At 47.0% G+C, this 14782-nt stretch overlaps 1 protein-coding gene across 1 annotated transcript in view; it reads left to right on the top strand.

Moving 5' to 3' along the window:
- The first annotated feature begins 7063 nt into the window (after positions 1-7063).
- Positions 7064-14782, top strand: part of A2M (alpha-2-macroglobulin) — a 33822-nt gene continuing 26103 nt past the window's right edge. The window contains exons 1-7 of the mRNA XM_054387525.1: positions 7064-7146; positions 8827-9010; positions 10701-10860; positions 11725-11777; positions 12261-12281; positions 12647-12815; positions 14130-14214. Coding sequence (XP_054243500.1) covers positions 7064-7146; positions 8827-9010; positions 10701-10860; positions 11725-11777; positions 12261-12281; positions 12647-12815; positions 14130-14214 — 755 coding nt within the window. The remainder of the gene's footprint in view (positions 7147-8826; positions 9011-10700; positions 10861-11724; positions 11778-12260; positions 12282-12646; positions 12816-14129; positions 14215-14782) is intronic.

The following is a 14782-nucleotide window of genomic DNA, read 5'->3' as shown; positions in this document are numbered from 1 at the left end:
CAGTACTCAAGGTGTGGCCTAACCAGTGCTGAGTACAGGGGCACAATGACTTCCCTGCTCCTGCTGGCCACACTATTTCTGATGCAGGCCAGGATGGCATTTGCCTTCTTGGCCACCTGGGCACACTGCTGGCTCATGTTCAGCCTACTGTCAATCAGTACCCCCAGGTTCCTTTCTGCCTGGCTGCTCTCCAGCCACTCTGTCCCCAGTCTGTAGCACTGCATGGGGTTGTTGTGGCCAATGTGTAGAACCTGGCACTTAGATGTGTTAAATTTCATTCCATTGGACTCTGCCCATCTGTCCAGCCTGTCAAGGTCCCTCTGCAGAGCCCTCCTACCCTCTAACAGATCGACACCTGCCCCCAGCTTGGTGTCATCTGCACACTTACTGATGATGGACTCAATGCCCTTGTCCAGATCATCAATAAAGATATTGAACAGGATGGGGCCCAACACTGATCCCTGGGGGACACCACTAGTGACTGGCCTCCAGCTGGATGTGGCACCATTCACCACCACTCTCTGGGCTTGGCCCTCCAGACAGTTCTTAACCCAGCACAGAGTGCTGCTGTCTGAGCCACAGGCTGACAGCTTGGCCAGGAGTTTGCTATGGGGGACGGTGCTAAAGTCCAGGCAGACTACATCCACAGCCTTACCCACATCCCCGAGGCAGTCACCTGATCATAGAAGGAGATCAGGTTGGTCAGGACCTACCCCAATTTTTTTTCCATTTCCCCTAGTTCTATCACTACCTGACACCCTAAAAAGTCCCTTCCCCAGCTTTCTTATAGGCCCCCTTCAGATACTGGAAGGCCACAATAAGGTCTCCTCAGAGCTTTCTTTTCTCCAGATTAGAATAGCCCCAACTGTATCATCCTGTCTCCATAGGAGAGGTGCTCCAGCCCTCTGACCATCCTTCTGGCCCTTCTTCTTGTAATAGAGGCTCCAGAACTGGACGCTATACTACAGGTGGGGTCTCAGCAGTGCCTCCAGGAGGATCTGCTCTATGATCTTACCAGGCACAGAGATGAGACTGACTGGCCTGTAGTTCTCTGGGTCTTCCCTCTTTCCCTTTTTGAAAATGGGGGTTATGTTTTCCCTTTTTCAGTCAGTGGGGACTTCACTGGACTGCCATAACTTTTGGAATAAAATAGAGAGCCTCATCTGCCAGTTTCCTCAGCACCCATGGGTGCATCTCATTAGGTCCCACGGACTTGAACACTTTCAGGTTCTTCAGATGGTCACAAACCTGATCTTCACTCACAATGGGCAGTTCCTTCTTCCAGCCCCTGCCATTATCTTCTGTGACTCTAGGAGTGTGGCTGGAGCCCTTGCCAGTGAAGACTGAGGTAAAGAATTCCTTGAGAACCTCAGCCTTCTCCATGTCACTTGTCACCAGTTCACCTGTTTCCTTTCTGAGGGGGTCCACACCTTCCCTAGTGTTTTTACCAAGGAGAAGGAAGAGTGCAAGACTGGGCTGTCTTCTGTGCAGTCCCCAACGTGGGAATTTGGGTTGTTTAGTATGGAGAAAATGAGGCTGATGAAAGGCCTTCTGGCTCTCTACAACTGTCTGAAAGGAGGTTGGAGCCAGGTGGGTGTTGGTCTCTTCTCCCTCTTAACAAGTGTTAGGATAAGAGAAAATGGCCTCAGTCTGCACTATGGGAGGCTTAGGTTTGATATTGGAAGAAACTTCCTCACTGAAAGGGCTCTCAACCACTGGAAAAGTCTCACCAGGGAGGTGGTTGAATGCCCATTCCTGGAAGTGTTTCAAAGAGGCAGAGGTGTGCTGCTGAGGGACATGGTTATGCACTAGCCTTAAAGGTCTTTTCCAATCAAAATGATTTTATGATTCTATGACATACACTATCATCCTCTCCTCCTCTCCTTTCACATACAAGTCATTTCAGGGCAGGATGAGGTCTGTAATGAAGGTTTATCTCATTGTACTTGAATTTCTTGATTTCAAAGTTCTTGATCTTACCAAACTTCAGATAATGGAGGACAGCCAGATAATCATTTTATCCAGCACCCTTTAATCTGGACCTGATTATGTGTCCAGAAATGTGTCCAGAGAAGGGCCATGAGGATGATCAGTGGGCTGGAGTACCTCTTCTATGAGGACAGACTGAGAGAGTTGGGGCTGTTCAGTCTGGAGAAGAGAAGGCTCTGGAGGAGACCTTATTGTGACCTTCCAGTATCTGAAGGGGGCCTACAAGAAAGCTGGGGAGGGACTTTTTAGGGTGTCAGGTAACGATAGGACTAGGGGGAATGGAACACAAATAGAAATGGGTAGATTCATATTGGATGTTAGGAAGAAGTTTCACACCATGAGGGTGGTGAGACACTGGAACAGGTTGCCCACGGTGGTGGTAGAAGCCCCATCCTTGGAGGTTTTTAAGGCCAGGCTGGATGAGGCTCTGGGCAACCTGATCTAGTGTGAGGTGTCCCTGCCCATGGTAGGGGGTTGGAACTGGCTGATCCTTGAGATTCCTTCCAACCCTAACAATTCTATGATTCTAAATCATGCTCCTACACAGAGTTTATGTTTGGAGTTTAGGTTAAGACTGTAAGTATGAGAGATATTTTACTGCCACTTGTAATGGCAATGATTATCACAGCTATTTGATCATTGTGCTGCAGACCAATGTAAAGACATTTCCCTCTGTGATACGTCACCTGTAACAGTGTTTTACATGGGTTTTCACACAATGGAACCATGAAGGACTCCATCAAACAGCAATAATGTGATCTAGATGTATCAATAACTTGACCTGGAACAAGAACTAGTACAGGGAAAGCAAGACCCAGGCCACGTTTGTTCCGCTCTGTGAGGGCAGCTGCTGTTCTGAGGAACTGGTTAATGAGTTACATGCTGTTCATGGGTTGAACTTTTGGCATCTCCCCATCATGTCACTGCCCCTGTTTCTGTCAGGGTGAAGGTCAGATCTTTTTTGACAACTCGTTTGTCGAGGCACTCTCTGGCCCCATTTCCTGGTATTAGCCCTGGTGAGACCGGGAATGGACAGCACAAGGGAGCAGTGTGAGTGGAGGGGAAGGTTTTCACTTCGCACTCCCTGTTTTCAGATCCTGCCAGTAAGTGGGGGTTAGGAACACCCAAACCTTAGCCAAATCTCCTGCTCCCAGTTTGAAAGAGATCAACTTGCTCCTGCTCCTCGAGCAGCATCATAGAATCATAGAATCAGTCAGGGTTGGAAGGGACCACAAGGATCATCTAGTTCCAACCCTCCTGCCATGGGCAGGGACACCTCACACTACATCAGGCTGGCCAGAGCCTCATCCAGCCTGACCTTAAACACCTCCAGGGATGGGGCCTCAACCACCTCCCTGGATAACCCATTCCAGGGCCTCACCTCCCTCATGGTGAAGAACTTCTTCCTCATGTCAAGCCTGAATCTCCCCACTTCCAGCTTTATTCCATTCCCCCTAGTCCTATCACTACCTGATAGCCTAAAAAGTCCCTCCCCAGCTTTCTTGTAGGTCCCCTTCAGATACTGGAAGGTCACAATAAGGTCACCTCGGAGCCTTCTCTTCTGCAGACTGAACAGCCCCAATTCTTTCGGTCTGTCCTCATAGTAGAGGTTCTCCAACCCTCTGATGATCCTGGTGGCCCTTCTCTGGACACGTTCCAGCATGTCCATATCCCTCTTGTAATAGGGGCTCCAGAACTGGACACAGTACTCCAGGTGGGGTCTCACCAGAGCTGAGTAGAGGCGGGGAATCACCTCCCTTGACCTGCTGGCCACACTTCTCTTGATGCAGCCCAGGATCTGGTTGGCTTTCTGGGCTGCAAGTGCACATTGACAGCTCATGTTGAGCTTCTCATCCACCAGCACCCTCAAGACCCTCTCCTCAGGACTGCTTTCCAGCCAGTCACTGCCCAGCCTGGATTTGTGCTTGGGATTGCCTCGACCCAGATGTAGGACCCTGCACTTGGTCTTGTTGAACCTCATGAGGTTGGCTTGTGCCCACCTCTCCAGCCTGTCAAGGTCCCTCTGGATGCCATCCCTTCCCTCCAGCGTATCTGCTGCACCACACAGCTTGGTGTCATCAGCAAACCTGCTGAGGGTGCACTCAATGCCACTGTCCATGTCACTGACAAAGATGTTGAACAAGACTGGTCCCAGGACTGATCCCTGAGGGACTCCGCTTGTCCTTGGCCTCCACTGGGACATGGAGCCATTGACAGCCACTCTTTGGGTGTGGCCATCAAGCCAGTTCTTTATCCATCTGGTGGTCCACCCATCAAACCCATGTGTCACCAGTTTGGAGACCAGGATGTGGTGTGGGACAGTGTGGAAGGCTTTCCTCGGGTCCAGGTAAATGACATCAGTTGCTCTCCCCTCATCTATTAATGTTGTGACCTTGTCATAGAAGGCCACCAGGTTTCTCAGGCAGCATTTGCCCTTGGTGAAGCCATGCTGACTGTACCAAATCACCTCTTCACTATTCTTCTGTCACAGAAGTGCCTCCAGGAGAATCTGCTCCATGATCTTACCAGGCACAGAGGTGAGACTGACTGGCCTGTAGTTCCCTGGTTCTTCCTTCTTACCCTTTTTGAAAATGGGAGTAATGTTTGCCCTTTTCCAGTCAGTGGGGACTTCCCCAGACTGCCAGGACTTTTGGAATATAGTAGAGAGGGGTTTAGCAACCTCATCTGCCAGTTCTCTCAGTACCCATGGGTGTATCCCATCGGGTCCCATGGACTTGAACACTTTCAGGTTCTTCAGGTGATCACGAACCTGATCTTCACTTATGATGGGAAGTTCTTCCTTCTGGTCCTTGCCATTATCTTCCATGACTATTCCAGGAGTGTGGCTGGAGGCCCTTGTAGTGAAGGCTGAGGTAAAGAAGTCACTGAGAACCTCAGCCTTTTCCAGGTCACTTGTGACCATTTCACCTGTTTCCTTTCTGAGGGGGCCCACACCTTCCCTAGTCTTCTTTTTACCATTAATATACCTGTAGAAATTCTTGTTGTTCCCTTTGACCTCCCTGGCTAGATTCAATTCAAACTGTGCTTTGGCTTTCCTAACCAGGTCTCTTGCTGCTCGGGCAGCTTCCTTGCTGTGTTGTCCCTCCAGCAGATGTCAGGGTGGTTGAAATCACCCATGAGGACCAGGGCTTGTGACCTGGAAGCCGCTTCTATTTGCCTGTGGAGGGCCTCATCTGCTTGGTTCTGCTGGTCACGTGGCCTGTAGCAGACCCCTACAGTAACATCTCCCTCCCCTGTCTTGCCTTTAATTTTAACCCATACACTCTCAACCAGCTCATCATCCTTCCCCAGGTGGAACTCCACTGATTCCAGCTGGTCACTGACATAGAGGGCAACACCTCCTCCTCTCCTTCCCTGCCTATCCTTCCTAAAGAGCTTGTACACATCTATCCCTACATTCCAGTCATGGGAATCATCCCACCAAGTTTCAGTAATAGCCACTATGTCATGGCATCCCAGCAGCACAGTGCCCTTAATTCATCCTGTTTGCTGCCCAAGCTGCGTGCATTTGCATAGAGGCACTTCAGCTGGGCTGGCCTTGTCCTCCTCTTGTGCCAGTTCCCCTTGATTTCCACAGAGTGTCCTGGTGCATTATCTGTGGCTTGCCTCAGGGCAGCAAGTTGAAAGCCCTCACTAGCTCTCCACCCCTCTACCTCTGGTGAGCTGCCCCTCTGTTTGTCACTGGCCTGCAGGAGACTATTAACTCCTTCTCCTTTCAAATCTAGTTTAAAGCCCTGTCAATGAGCCCTGCCAATTCCTGCCCCAGAATCCTTTTCCCCCTCTGGGACAAGTGCATCCCATTAGTTGTTTGCAGCTCTGGTGCCTTGTAAACCGAGCTGTGATTGTAGAACCCAAAGCCCTGTCGATGACACCAGCCCTGGAGCCATGAGTTGACCTCCTGGCTCTTCCTAAATGTTCCCTCGTCCATCACTGATGTTAGAGGGATAGAGGAGAACACAACTTGAGCTCCTGATCCCTTTAGCAGTTGCCCTAAGGTCCTGAAGTCTCTTTTAATTGATTGTGAACTTCTCTTTGTAGCACCGTCACTACCCACCTGAAAGACCAGAAGTGGGTAATAGTCTGAAGGACTCACGAGGTTGGGAATTTTACCTGTAATGTCCCTTACCTGGGCAGCAGGGAGGCAGCAGACCTCTCTATGAAGTGGGTTTGGTCTGCATATTGGGCCCTCTGCTCCCTTCAGTAGGGAGTCTCCTATAACAATGACCCTTCAAGGTTTCTTTTCAGGATTAGTTTTGATGGCTGGCCTGAGGCAACCTGTCATTGGTGCAGCTTCTGACCTTCTTGAGTCCTCACTCTTACCAATGACCTGTTCCTCCTGCACAGCCTCATACCTATTCTGCAAGTGCACTGTAGGCAGTGTGCTGCTTGAAGCAGCACGCTGCTCCGTTTGCATTTGTTCCGTCGGGCAGAGACCGGTTCCCACTGACCCTGCTCAAGTGGGTTACTACATGGAGGATGGGAGGGTATCAAACTCCCTGCTCCACTAAGAGTTACCCACTCTTCTGGTTTTGTAGAGGTTAGAGTATGGAAATAGTCAATTTCCCTTTCGCAGTCCCTTATAGTTCTTAGTCTTTCCACCTCTTCTTTAAGTTCAGCCAACATGTTCATCAGATGCCTGATCTGCTCACGCCCATGTCCAGCACTGTGTCCAGCTCCATGTAAAGAGCCGTACCAGAAATTGAATCTTCTTATTCTCTTCTGTTAGCTCCACTTCTCTTTAGCTACCACTTTTTCTCTACTGATTTCTCCTGCTCTGCCCCAAAAGAGAGGCAGCTCCAGCCTTCTGGGTGCACTCCCCTCCCTCTTCCTGCCAGTGCCTGGCCTTCTGCCCAGACTCAGAGCTGCTAGTTCCAGCTCCTCCTTACTGCCTCTCCCCATTTCCGGATCGGCCCTGGCCCGTAGCCCTTATCTCCTCCAGCCTCTGTTTGCAGAGGAGAGTATAAAGGGGTTGAGTCAGAGAGCAGAGCAGGAGTACAAGCAGCAACGGACCAGGTTTGGTGTCTGGTTGGCTCATCACGTCCTGGTCTGCACCATGGTGAAGCTGCTCATCAAAACAAACACCTTTCTCCTTCTCCTCTTCTTCCTTCCTGGAGACACCTCACCCACCACAGAGCCGTAAGCTATGCAGGGGGGGTGTCTGGGCAGGCAGGAGACCCGGGTTGTGTTCCTGTGGTTGTTGCTTTGTTTTTTTATCTTCTGCCTACTTTATTTTACCGAGGAATAAAAACACTATGACTGCATAAAGTGTCTTCTACAAGCAGTAACTCTAGTGCTTCAGGGGGACCCAAACAGTCTATAAAACCGAGATAACAGTAAAACTTCAGGAAAACAGTAAGGAAAAGGAAAGAAGAGGGATAGGTCTGTGAGAATACCTTTTGCTGCTTCAGCGAACTGACAGGATGTCAACAAAATTTTTCTGCATAAATTAGTTCCTCTGAAAGACAACTTTTTATAACTGTTTACACGTTCAGTTTTTATTAAGAGACAAACTTTTTATAAAAAAAACAATGAAAGGCATCATTTTGGGTCAACTACTTGGCAGGAGATGGGAGTGGTTTTAAAATTGTTAATGAGGAAAAAAGTCAGGAGCAAATAAATGATCTGGTGTGAGCAGAAATGGCTTTATTTGTTGAATCACATTTTTCAGCTCAGCCTATGGAAGGAAAAATGCCTTCTTACCCAGGAGTTTGTGGCACTGTAAAATCTTAAAGGTATTTTCCAGCCAAAACAATTCTGTGAGTCTATGATGCTATGACTCTGACTGTTAAGCTTTGTGAGGGTATATTGTGCTGCATCACTTTTCTCCTCCTTTCACCCTCTTTGTATGTGAAGGGAATGTGTGTTGTCTGCATGTGTGTACATGTATAGCTGGAGCAGCACATGAGGAGTCCTGACATCCCAGAGATGTTTTCCTCTGGCCTTTTTGGTAATGTCTTTTTCTCCCCAGCAAAACAAGCCTGTGGTGCAGTGCTTTCAAGATAAACAGAGAGCAGGGTTGGGATCTGAGAGGCCAGAGCTTTCTCCCCTCAGACCAACTGATAGACATAAAAGTGTTAGACCCTCCTCTACCACTAAAGGGGATGCCCTTTCTTACTTGCTGAGGTGTCAGGGGCTCTTCTCCCAGATGCTTGCTGCTCCAGGGGTGCCAGTCAGAGGCTGGTCCTCACCCACCTGAAAGAGAGCCCTGTTGTCATTAGGCATATCAGGTTTGATTCCCAGATACAGTTGCCAGGCACCTGGAACACCACCGACAAGATGCTCTGTTGGGAGGAAGGCTGCATAGGGATGAGCAGAGTCCCCCTGCTTGGGCTGAGACAGAGGGGCTTGCTTTCCTGAAAAGCTGAAATGTTTTCCAGTGTTTTTGCTGAAGATCTGGCACCACGCTGTGGTAGTTTTGGGTTTCTGCAAGGAATGAGAGGAGTGCTACAGATGGTTTGCAGCATGTAGTCAATGGCATTTATTCACTGGATATCAGTACTTGTATGGCTCCTGAATCCTACCCTGTTCTCAGAGTCTAGCAAAGGTGGCAACTGACTTTTCCCCATTGGCATTATTCAGGGTCCCAGAAGGAAATGCTGCTGTTGTGCCGGAACCTAGAAAAAGATCTATTTGCACTGAGGATTTCCTGTGGTATTTTACCTTTGAGACCAGCCTTTCTGCTTTCCCCTGCTGTTACTGACATCCTGGAAATCTTCTTGCACTTCTGTACAGTGAAGGCTGTAGTCATCAAACTGTTTTGTTTGCTCCTGTTACCAGTTCCTGCTCCTCTGACCTGTCCTTCTTCCTTGTTCCTAGGCAGTACATGGTGCTGCTGCCCTCTCTGATACACACCGATTCTTCTGAGAAAGTCTGTGTTCAGCTGACCCACCTGAACGAGTCTGTGACGCTGAGTGCCACACTCGAATATCAAGGGGAAAACAGGAGCTTGATTGATGACGTTGTGTCAGAGAAGGACATGTTCACCTGCATCCCTTTCTCTGTGAGTATCTTATCATTGTGGGCTGATCGCTTGTGCCAGGGATAAACTGTAAGGGTGATGAATAGTAATGAGCAGAGTAACACTGTGTAGGTATTCATTTTCTTCTTGGCCAAAGGTATGTTCATGTCCACCTTCAACACCTTCTCGCTGCTGACATCTCCTTAACATGCTACCTGAATGGGAAACACTGAATCCTAGAAACCCAGCCTCTCTCTGGAACAGGAGGAAAAGAGGCCAGGAGAAAGACATGGGTTTATAATTGACGGTCTTGTTGGCTGTTCAGTGAACGGCTTCTTCACATGATTCTCCACATCATCCTTCAACAGCCACACTGTCACCTGAGTGTCTTCAAATTGGGATAGACCTTCCGGACCTTGCCTACTTTTTAGCTTATAGTATTCTGAATTAACACAGGATTATATACCTGTGATTACCTCTAACCAGAAGAGAGAGTGAAGGAGGAAATTCATGTAGCTGATAGCCCCAGGGACTATGACAAGTCATAAACAGCTAGGAATGTTGATCACCTACCTCAGAGCATAGATTATGTCCTTGGCCTAAAGTCTGAAGAAATGGCATTCAAGACACTGAACAGATCCATGTTTGGGTTAGAATCATAGAACTGTTTTGGTTGGAAAGGAACTTTAAGATCATTGAGCTGAACCATTACCTAACTCTACCAAGGCTCAACTCTATCCCTCAGCACCAGATCTCACCAGAGGTCTTTTAAACATCTCCATGGATGAGTTCAACCAACTCGCTGGGGAACCTGTTTCAGAGTTTGAGAATGCTTTCAGTGAAGGAATTTCTGTGCATATCTAACTTAAAACTCCTGTGGCGCAACTTGAGGCCATTTCCTCTTGTCCTATCACTTGTTGCTAGGGAGTATAGACCAATACCCACCTTGCTACAACCTCCTTTTAGGGAGCTGTAGAGAGCAAGAAGGTATCCCCTTAGCTTCGTCTTCACCAGAAAAAACAGCCCAAATTTGCTCAGCCACTCCTCAGAAGACCTGTTCTTCAGACCTCTCACTGGCTTTGTTTCACCTCTCTGGACACATTCCATCACCTCAGTATCTTCCGTCTAGTGAGTGGCCCAAAACTGAACCCAGTACTCAAGGTGTGGCCCCACGAGTGCTAAGTATGGGGGGATAATCACTTCCCTGGTCCTGTTGGTCACGTTGTTCCTGATGCGGGCTGGGATGCCATTGGCCTTCTTGGCCACCTGGCACACTGCTGGCTCATTTTCAGACAGCTGTTGATATCGGGTTTGTCAAATATTGGCTGAAGATTTTTTTTGTTTGCTTGGAGAGAGATTTATAGAGATCTGGCATATCTATCTTGGAAAAACAAACGTTCTGCAAGGACTATGGACATTATCTGAAAAAGAAGCAGGATTATTCCATTAGCCCTGTGAATGTCAAAATGAAAAAAGGACAGAAAGCTTTTGTTCAGGGTAGTAAGAATTTCTTAAAACTGGGCATTAAGGTTGGGAGTTCCTTTGCACAATCACTGTACACAAGTAGTAATGAGTAGGAATATGGATCAAGAAAGATATGTTTCTTGTTCCTGATTATGGTTCTGTGTTGGGTCCATCAGGATTATATTAGATCTCGTATTTCATGAGGCCATTGCAGTTCAGGAAGCCTTTAAATGTGGTTGGTAACATTATCTGCCTTCTTTCTCTTCAGCTTCCAAAATCAAATAACCTGTCACCAGACACATTTGTCACTGTGATTGTGAAGGGGGCAACACTGCAGTTCAGGAGCCGCAAGTTGGTGGTGGTCAAGAATTCTGAGAGCTTGGTCTTCATCCAGACAGACAAACCCATCTACAAGCCTGGACAGACAGGTACTAGGAAAGGGGTGGAGATTTATGTTTGAATCAAAAATTTGTCCTAAAACTGCTGGACTGTGCTGGCCAGATGTTGACTGCTTGTAGTGGGGGTCAGAACAACTACCTCACAGTAGAGGATTGTACATTTAATGGGAATAATTTGGGGAACCTTAATACACACGTATATATCTGGAGTGTCTGCTCACGCTTCCTCTGGCTTTGGGGAATCTGCTGTTGTGGTCCATGCAGTTAGGGTCCACATTAAAATCAGAGAAAGACTGGATATTTGTTGTTTAGAGAACAGGGCCAAAATTCACACTAAGTCATGAAACAGCTTTGAAAGCAGCAGCTGATTTTGCTCAGTGAAGACAGAGAGAACTATATAAGCCATTTATTTCTTCTGGGCCATTGATCTCCTAAATTTGGCCTGCACAGAATTGAATGTCCTAAAAGAGGCATTGAATTCTCTATCCATCCAGAGCCAACACAAACTTGCAGCCAAGTGCCGAAATAATTTGCTTGCATTCCTCCTTCCTAAGAAGCCAGTCTAGTTATAACAAAATTAGAAGACTCATGTGAATTCCAATGTAAAAATGTATCCTTGCAAAGTAAACAAAGACAACTTAAATTTAACTTTGGTCCCAATTAATGAGATTCATAATCAGTAAGATGTTCGCATTGCCACGGATTTGCTCTTAACATCTTCTTATCCATGTAATTTCTTACATTGGTAACCTTCTAGCATAATTTAGCTTTGTAGTGAATGGAATTTGCAGAAGAGAGCAGCTCTGTCTCTGTTGTACCATTTGTTTGTTGCAACTGATGTTTTCTGCTCGGTGACTGCACTGTGGAATCTCACTGTCTGCCCTTCTTTATCAGTGCTGTTCAGAATTGTTTCTTTGGATAAAAACTTCCGCCCCTTGAATGAGGTGGTAAGTATGATACTTCCTTTTCACTAGTCAGTTGGCCTTAAATCATCTATGAGGGGAAAGAGAGGAAAGAAGTGTCTTTTGGGGAGAGCTCTCAGTACAGTGAGATAATTGTGCAATTCTTGGGTTACCTCAGATCTTGTTAACAGGGTCTGTTCTTCAGATTTCTGCATAAATCTTCCTTCTGCATTCTTGGAAAGGAAACTGCAAATGCTGGTATAAACATCTCAGCAGTGAGAAATTCTGCCATTGTCATAGTGTATGCATGCTCTTATTAGTGTTGCAGATCATCTAGAGTTAGTAATTTCTGTTTAGATGACTTTCTGCCTGAGACAAAGGATTGCCCTCCTCTTGATGTACCTCAAAATGCTATGTTGCTCCAGACCAGGAAATTTTTTCCTTATCCCTTTTGTCACTGTCTTGTTCCCTGAAATGTGGTTGCTTGCACTTTTAGTCTAAATGTTGTTTCCTTTCTTCTTTTTCTAGTTTCCGTTGGTGTATATTGAGGTATGTACAAACATTCAGTTTGTGTTCCACACCTATGGTACCTCAACCTAGGTAGAATTAACTACCAGTTGCCCCAAGATGATTCTTCTCTATTTTATGTATCAAGCAGGTCCATTATGTTAATTTGAATATACAGAACTTTTGATTTATATGCTGGCAACCACATACTCCAGGCCCAGGTTACAGCTCCTTCTACTGTCCAGCCCAGGGCTACCCACACAACACTGCTGGTGCCTCCCACTTCAGGAAGCGCGGCTTCCTGAAACACTGGGTCTGGGCCTCCTCTCACTGTTTTAATTTTAATTTAGCTCTTGATACAGACTCTTGCTGTTCTCAACATCTCCTTGTGATTTCATTGTCTGTAGGACCCAAAGAAAAACCGTCTGTACCAGTGGACAGAGGTAGAGTTGAAGAGAGGATTAACCCAGCTGTTCTTCAACCTCACCTTTGAACCTATGCAAGGGACTTATACAGTGGTGGCACAGGTGGCCTCTGGGAAGACAATTCACCATCCGTTCTCTGTGGAGGAGTATGGTAACTGTTGCTGCAGTTTCAAGTTTCTAACAGCTAGTCATATGATTTATAAAAGCTTAAGTGAACAAGGTGGTAGATCTGTCCAGGATGTTCAGCACGTCTAGAAAAAATGCCTCTGTGTCCACTCCCTTCCAGGCATCATCCCTGTCTGAGGAGTAAAGTCTGAAAGACTTGAGTGACCTGTCTCCACTCTTCCCTAAGCCTCAGACCATTTAGTTATTCTGACACTCTCACCTGAGCAAGGCTATCAGGAGGAGTGATATGCTTGGATCAGTCTGTGCTGGCAACCACAAGCCTCACCTCCTTTCAGAGTTGACCTAAAGCCATTACCTCATCTTCAGTTGGCCACATCTGTCAAGTTCCATGCTACAAATCTGGATCTCCCCTCCCTCAGGCCTGAAGCCCTGACCTTTTGGTGTAGTCTGGGGCTGTCTGCAAATGCAGACTTGGCCTTTCTTCACCCATGTGCTAATCTTGTATCTCGCATGACACCTTAGTGCCTTAAACACTCTCTGATGCTTTCACCTATATGCTGATTCCATCTGCTAGACTAGAAAATGGCATTCTAATACACACTTACACAGGGTGGCAATCCACATAGCTTTCCAACCTAGCAAGCCAGCTGCAGCTCTTGTTGCATGGTCTGGCATGACCTAGCTTATGCAGCAGAGATGAGTCCTGGAAGCTGGTTGACCTCTTTCAGTTGCAGAACAGTTTCTAAGTCCTGAATCCCTCCTAGTTCTCCCAGGACAGCCACCATCCACTTCACCTTCTGCAGCTGGGTTTGGATGTGATGTCACCCTGTGCAGAGTTACTGGGGATGCTATGAGGTCTTCCTATTTTGTAAATTGGTAAGATCTATGTGCTTTCGAAATCCACAGACCAGGCTGCAGTCCCAGCTCTGTATGCATGTGGGATATCTTTACTAACTTATCTCTGTTTTACTATATCCTACTGCCTTGTGACTGATAACTCTTGTCTCGTTAAAGAAGCTACTGTATTTTAATAGCTGGTGTAATAATCCTGGCACAGTGGTTGGCTGAATGCCTGTGGTCTTCACGGCCTTCGGTGGCATGCGCAGGTGGCATGTGCCCCAAGTGATCCTGCTTTGACAGGGAGCTTAGACTCAATGATCTCCAGACATGCCTTCCAATCCCTACCATTCTCTGATTCCATTACTCTACGAAGCCTCTAAAATCTGATAATTTAGGCACAACGGAGATTCAGGTCACTCATAAGAATAACCTTTGAGCAGCTTTCATGTCTCATGTTATTCCTCACCACAATGCCTGTTTTCCTGTGATTCTGCTGCAGTGCTGCCAAAATTTGAAGTAACAGTGAAAATGCCCAAAGTGATAACCATTCTTGATGAGAAGCTGAAGGTGACAGTTTGTGGTCTGTGAGTGTCATTCTTTCAAGTTCCTGATTTCAAGCTTTTTCTTCTGGAACTAGTGAAAGTCCCGCTGGGAGACTGAGATATCATATGCCATTATATTTCTCATTTATTCTGGGGGCCTGGGACCAAAACAAATTACATCTACCAACAGACAGAAGGCAACAATTATTGCATGGAGGGCTTTGTATGTAATATGCAGAAACACATAGTTCTTCTGGGTTTTGGGAGGGGCTTGAAGCTTAGTGAAGTGTCTAGAGAGCAGGTCTTGTGAGGAGCAGCTGAGGGAACTGGGGTTGTTTAGCCTGGAGAAAAGGAGCCTGAAGGGAGACCTTCTTGCTATCTGCAAGTCCCTGAAAGGAAGTTGGAGTCTCCCTAGGATAGAGACAAGAGGAACAGGCCTAGGACAGGATAGGACAAGAGGAAATGGCCTCAAGTTGCACCAGGAGAGGCTTGGGTTGACTGTTAGAAGAAACTTCTTCAATGAAAGGGCTCTCAAACACTGAAACAGGCTCCCCATGGAGGTGGCTGAATCCCCATCCTTGGAGATGTTTCAAAGATGCAGATACATGGT

This window comes from Indicator indicator, chromosome 1 (genome assembly GCF_027791375.1).
Source record: "Indicator indicator isolate 239-I01 chromosome 1, UM_Iind_1.1, whole genome shotgun sequence".
Taxonomy (NCBI): domain Eukaryota; kingdom Metazoa; phylum Chordata; class Aves; order Piciformes; family Indicatoridae; genus Indicator; species Indicator indicator.
This window is presented reverse-complemented; position numbering and strand designations above follow the sequence as displayed.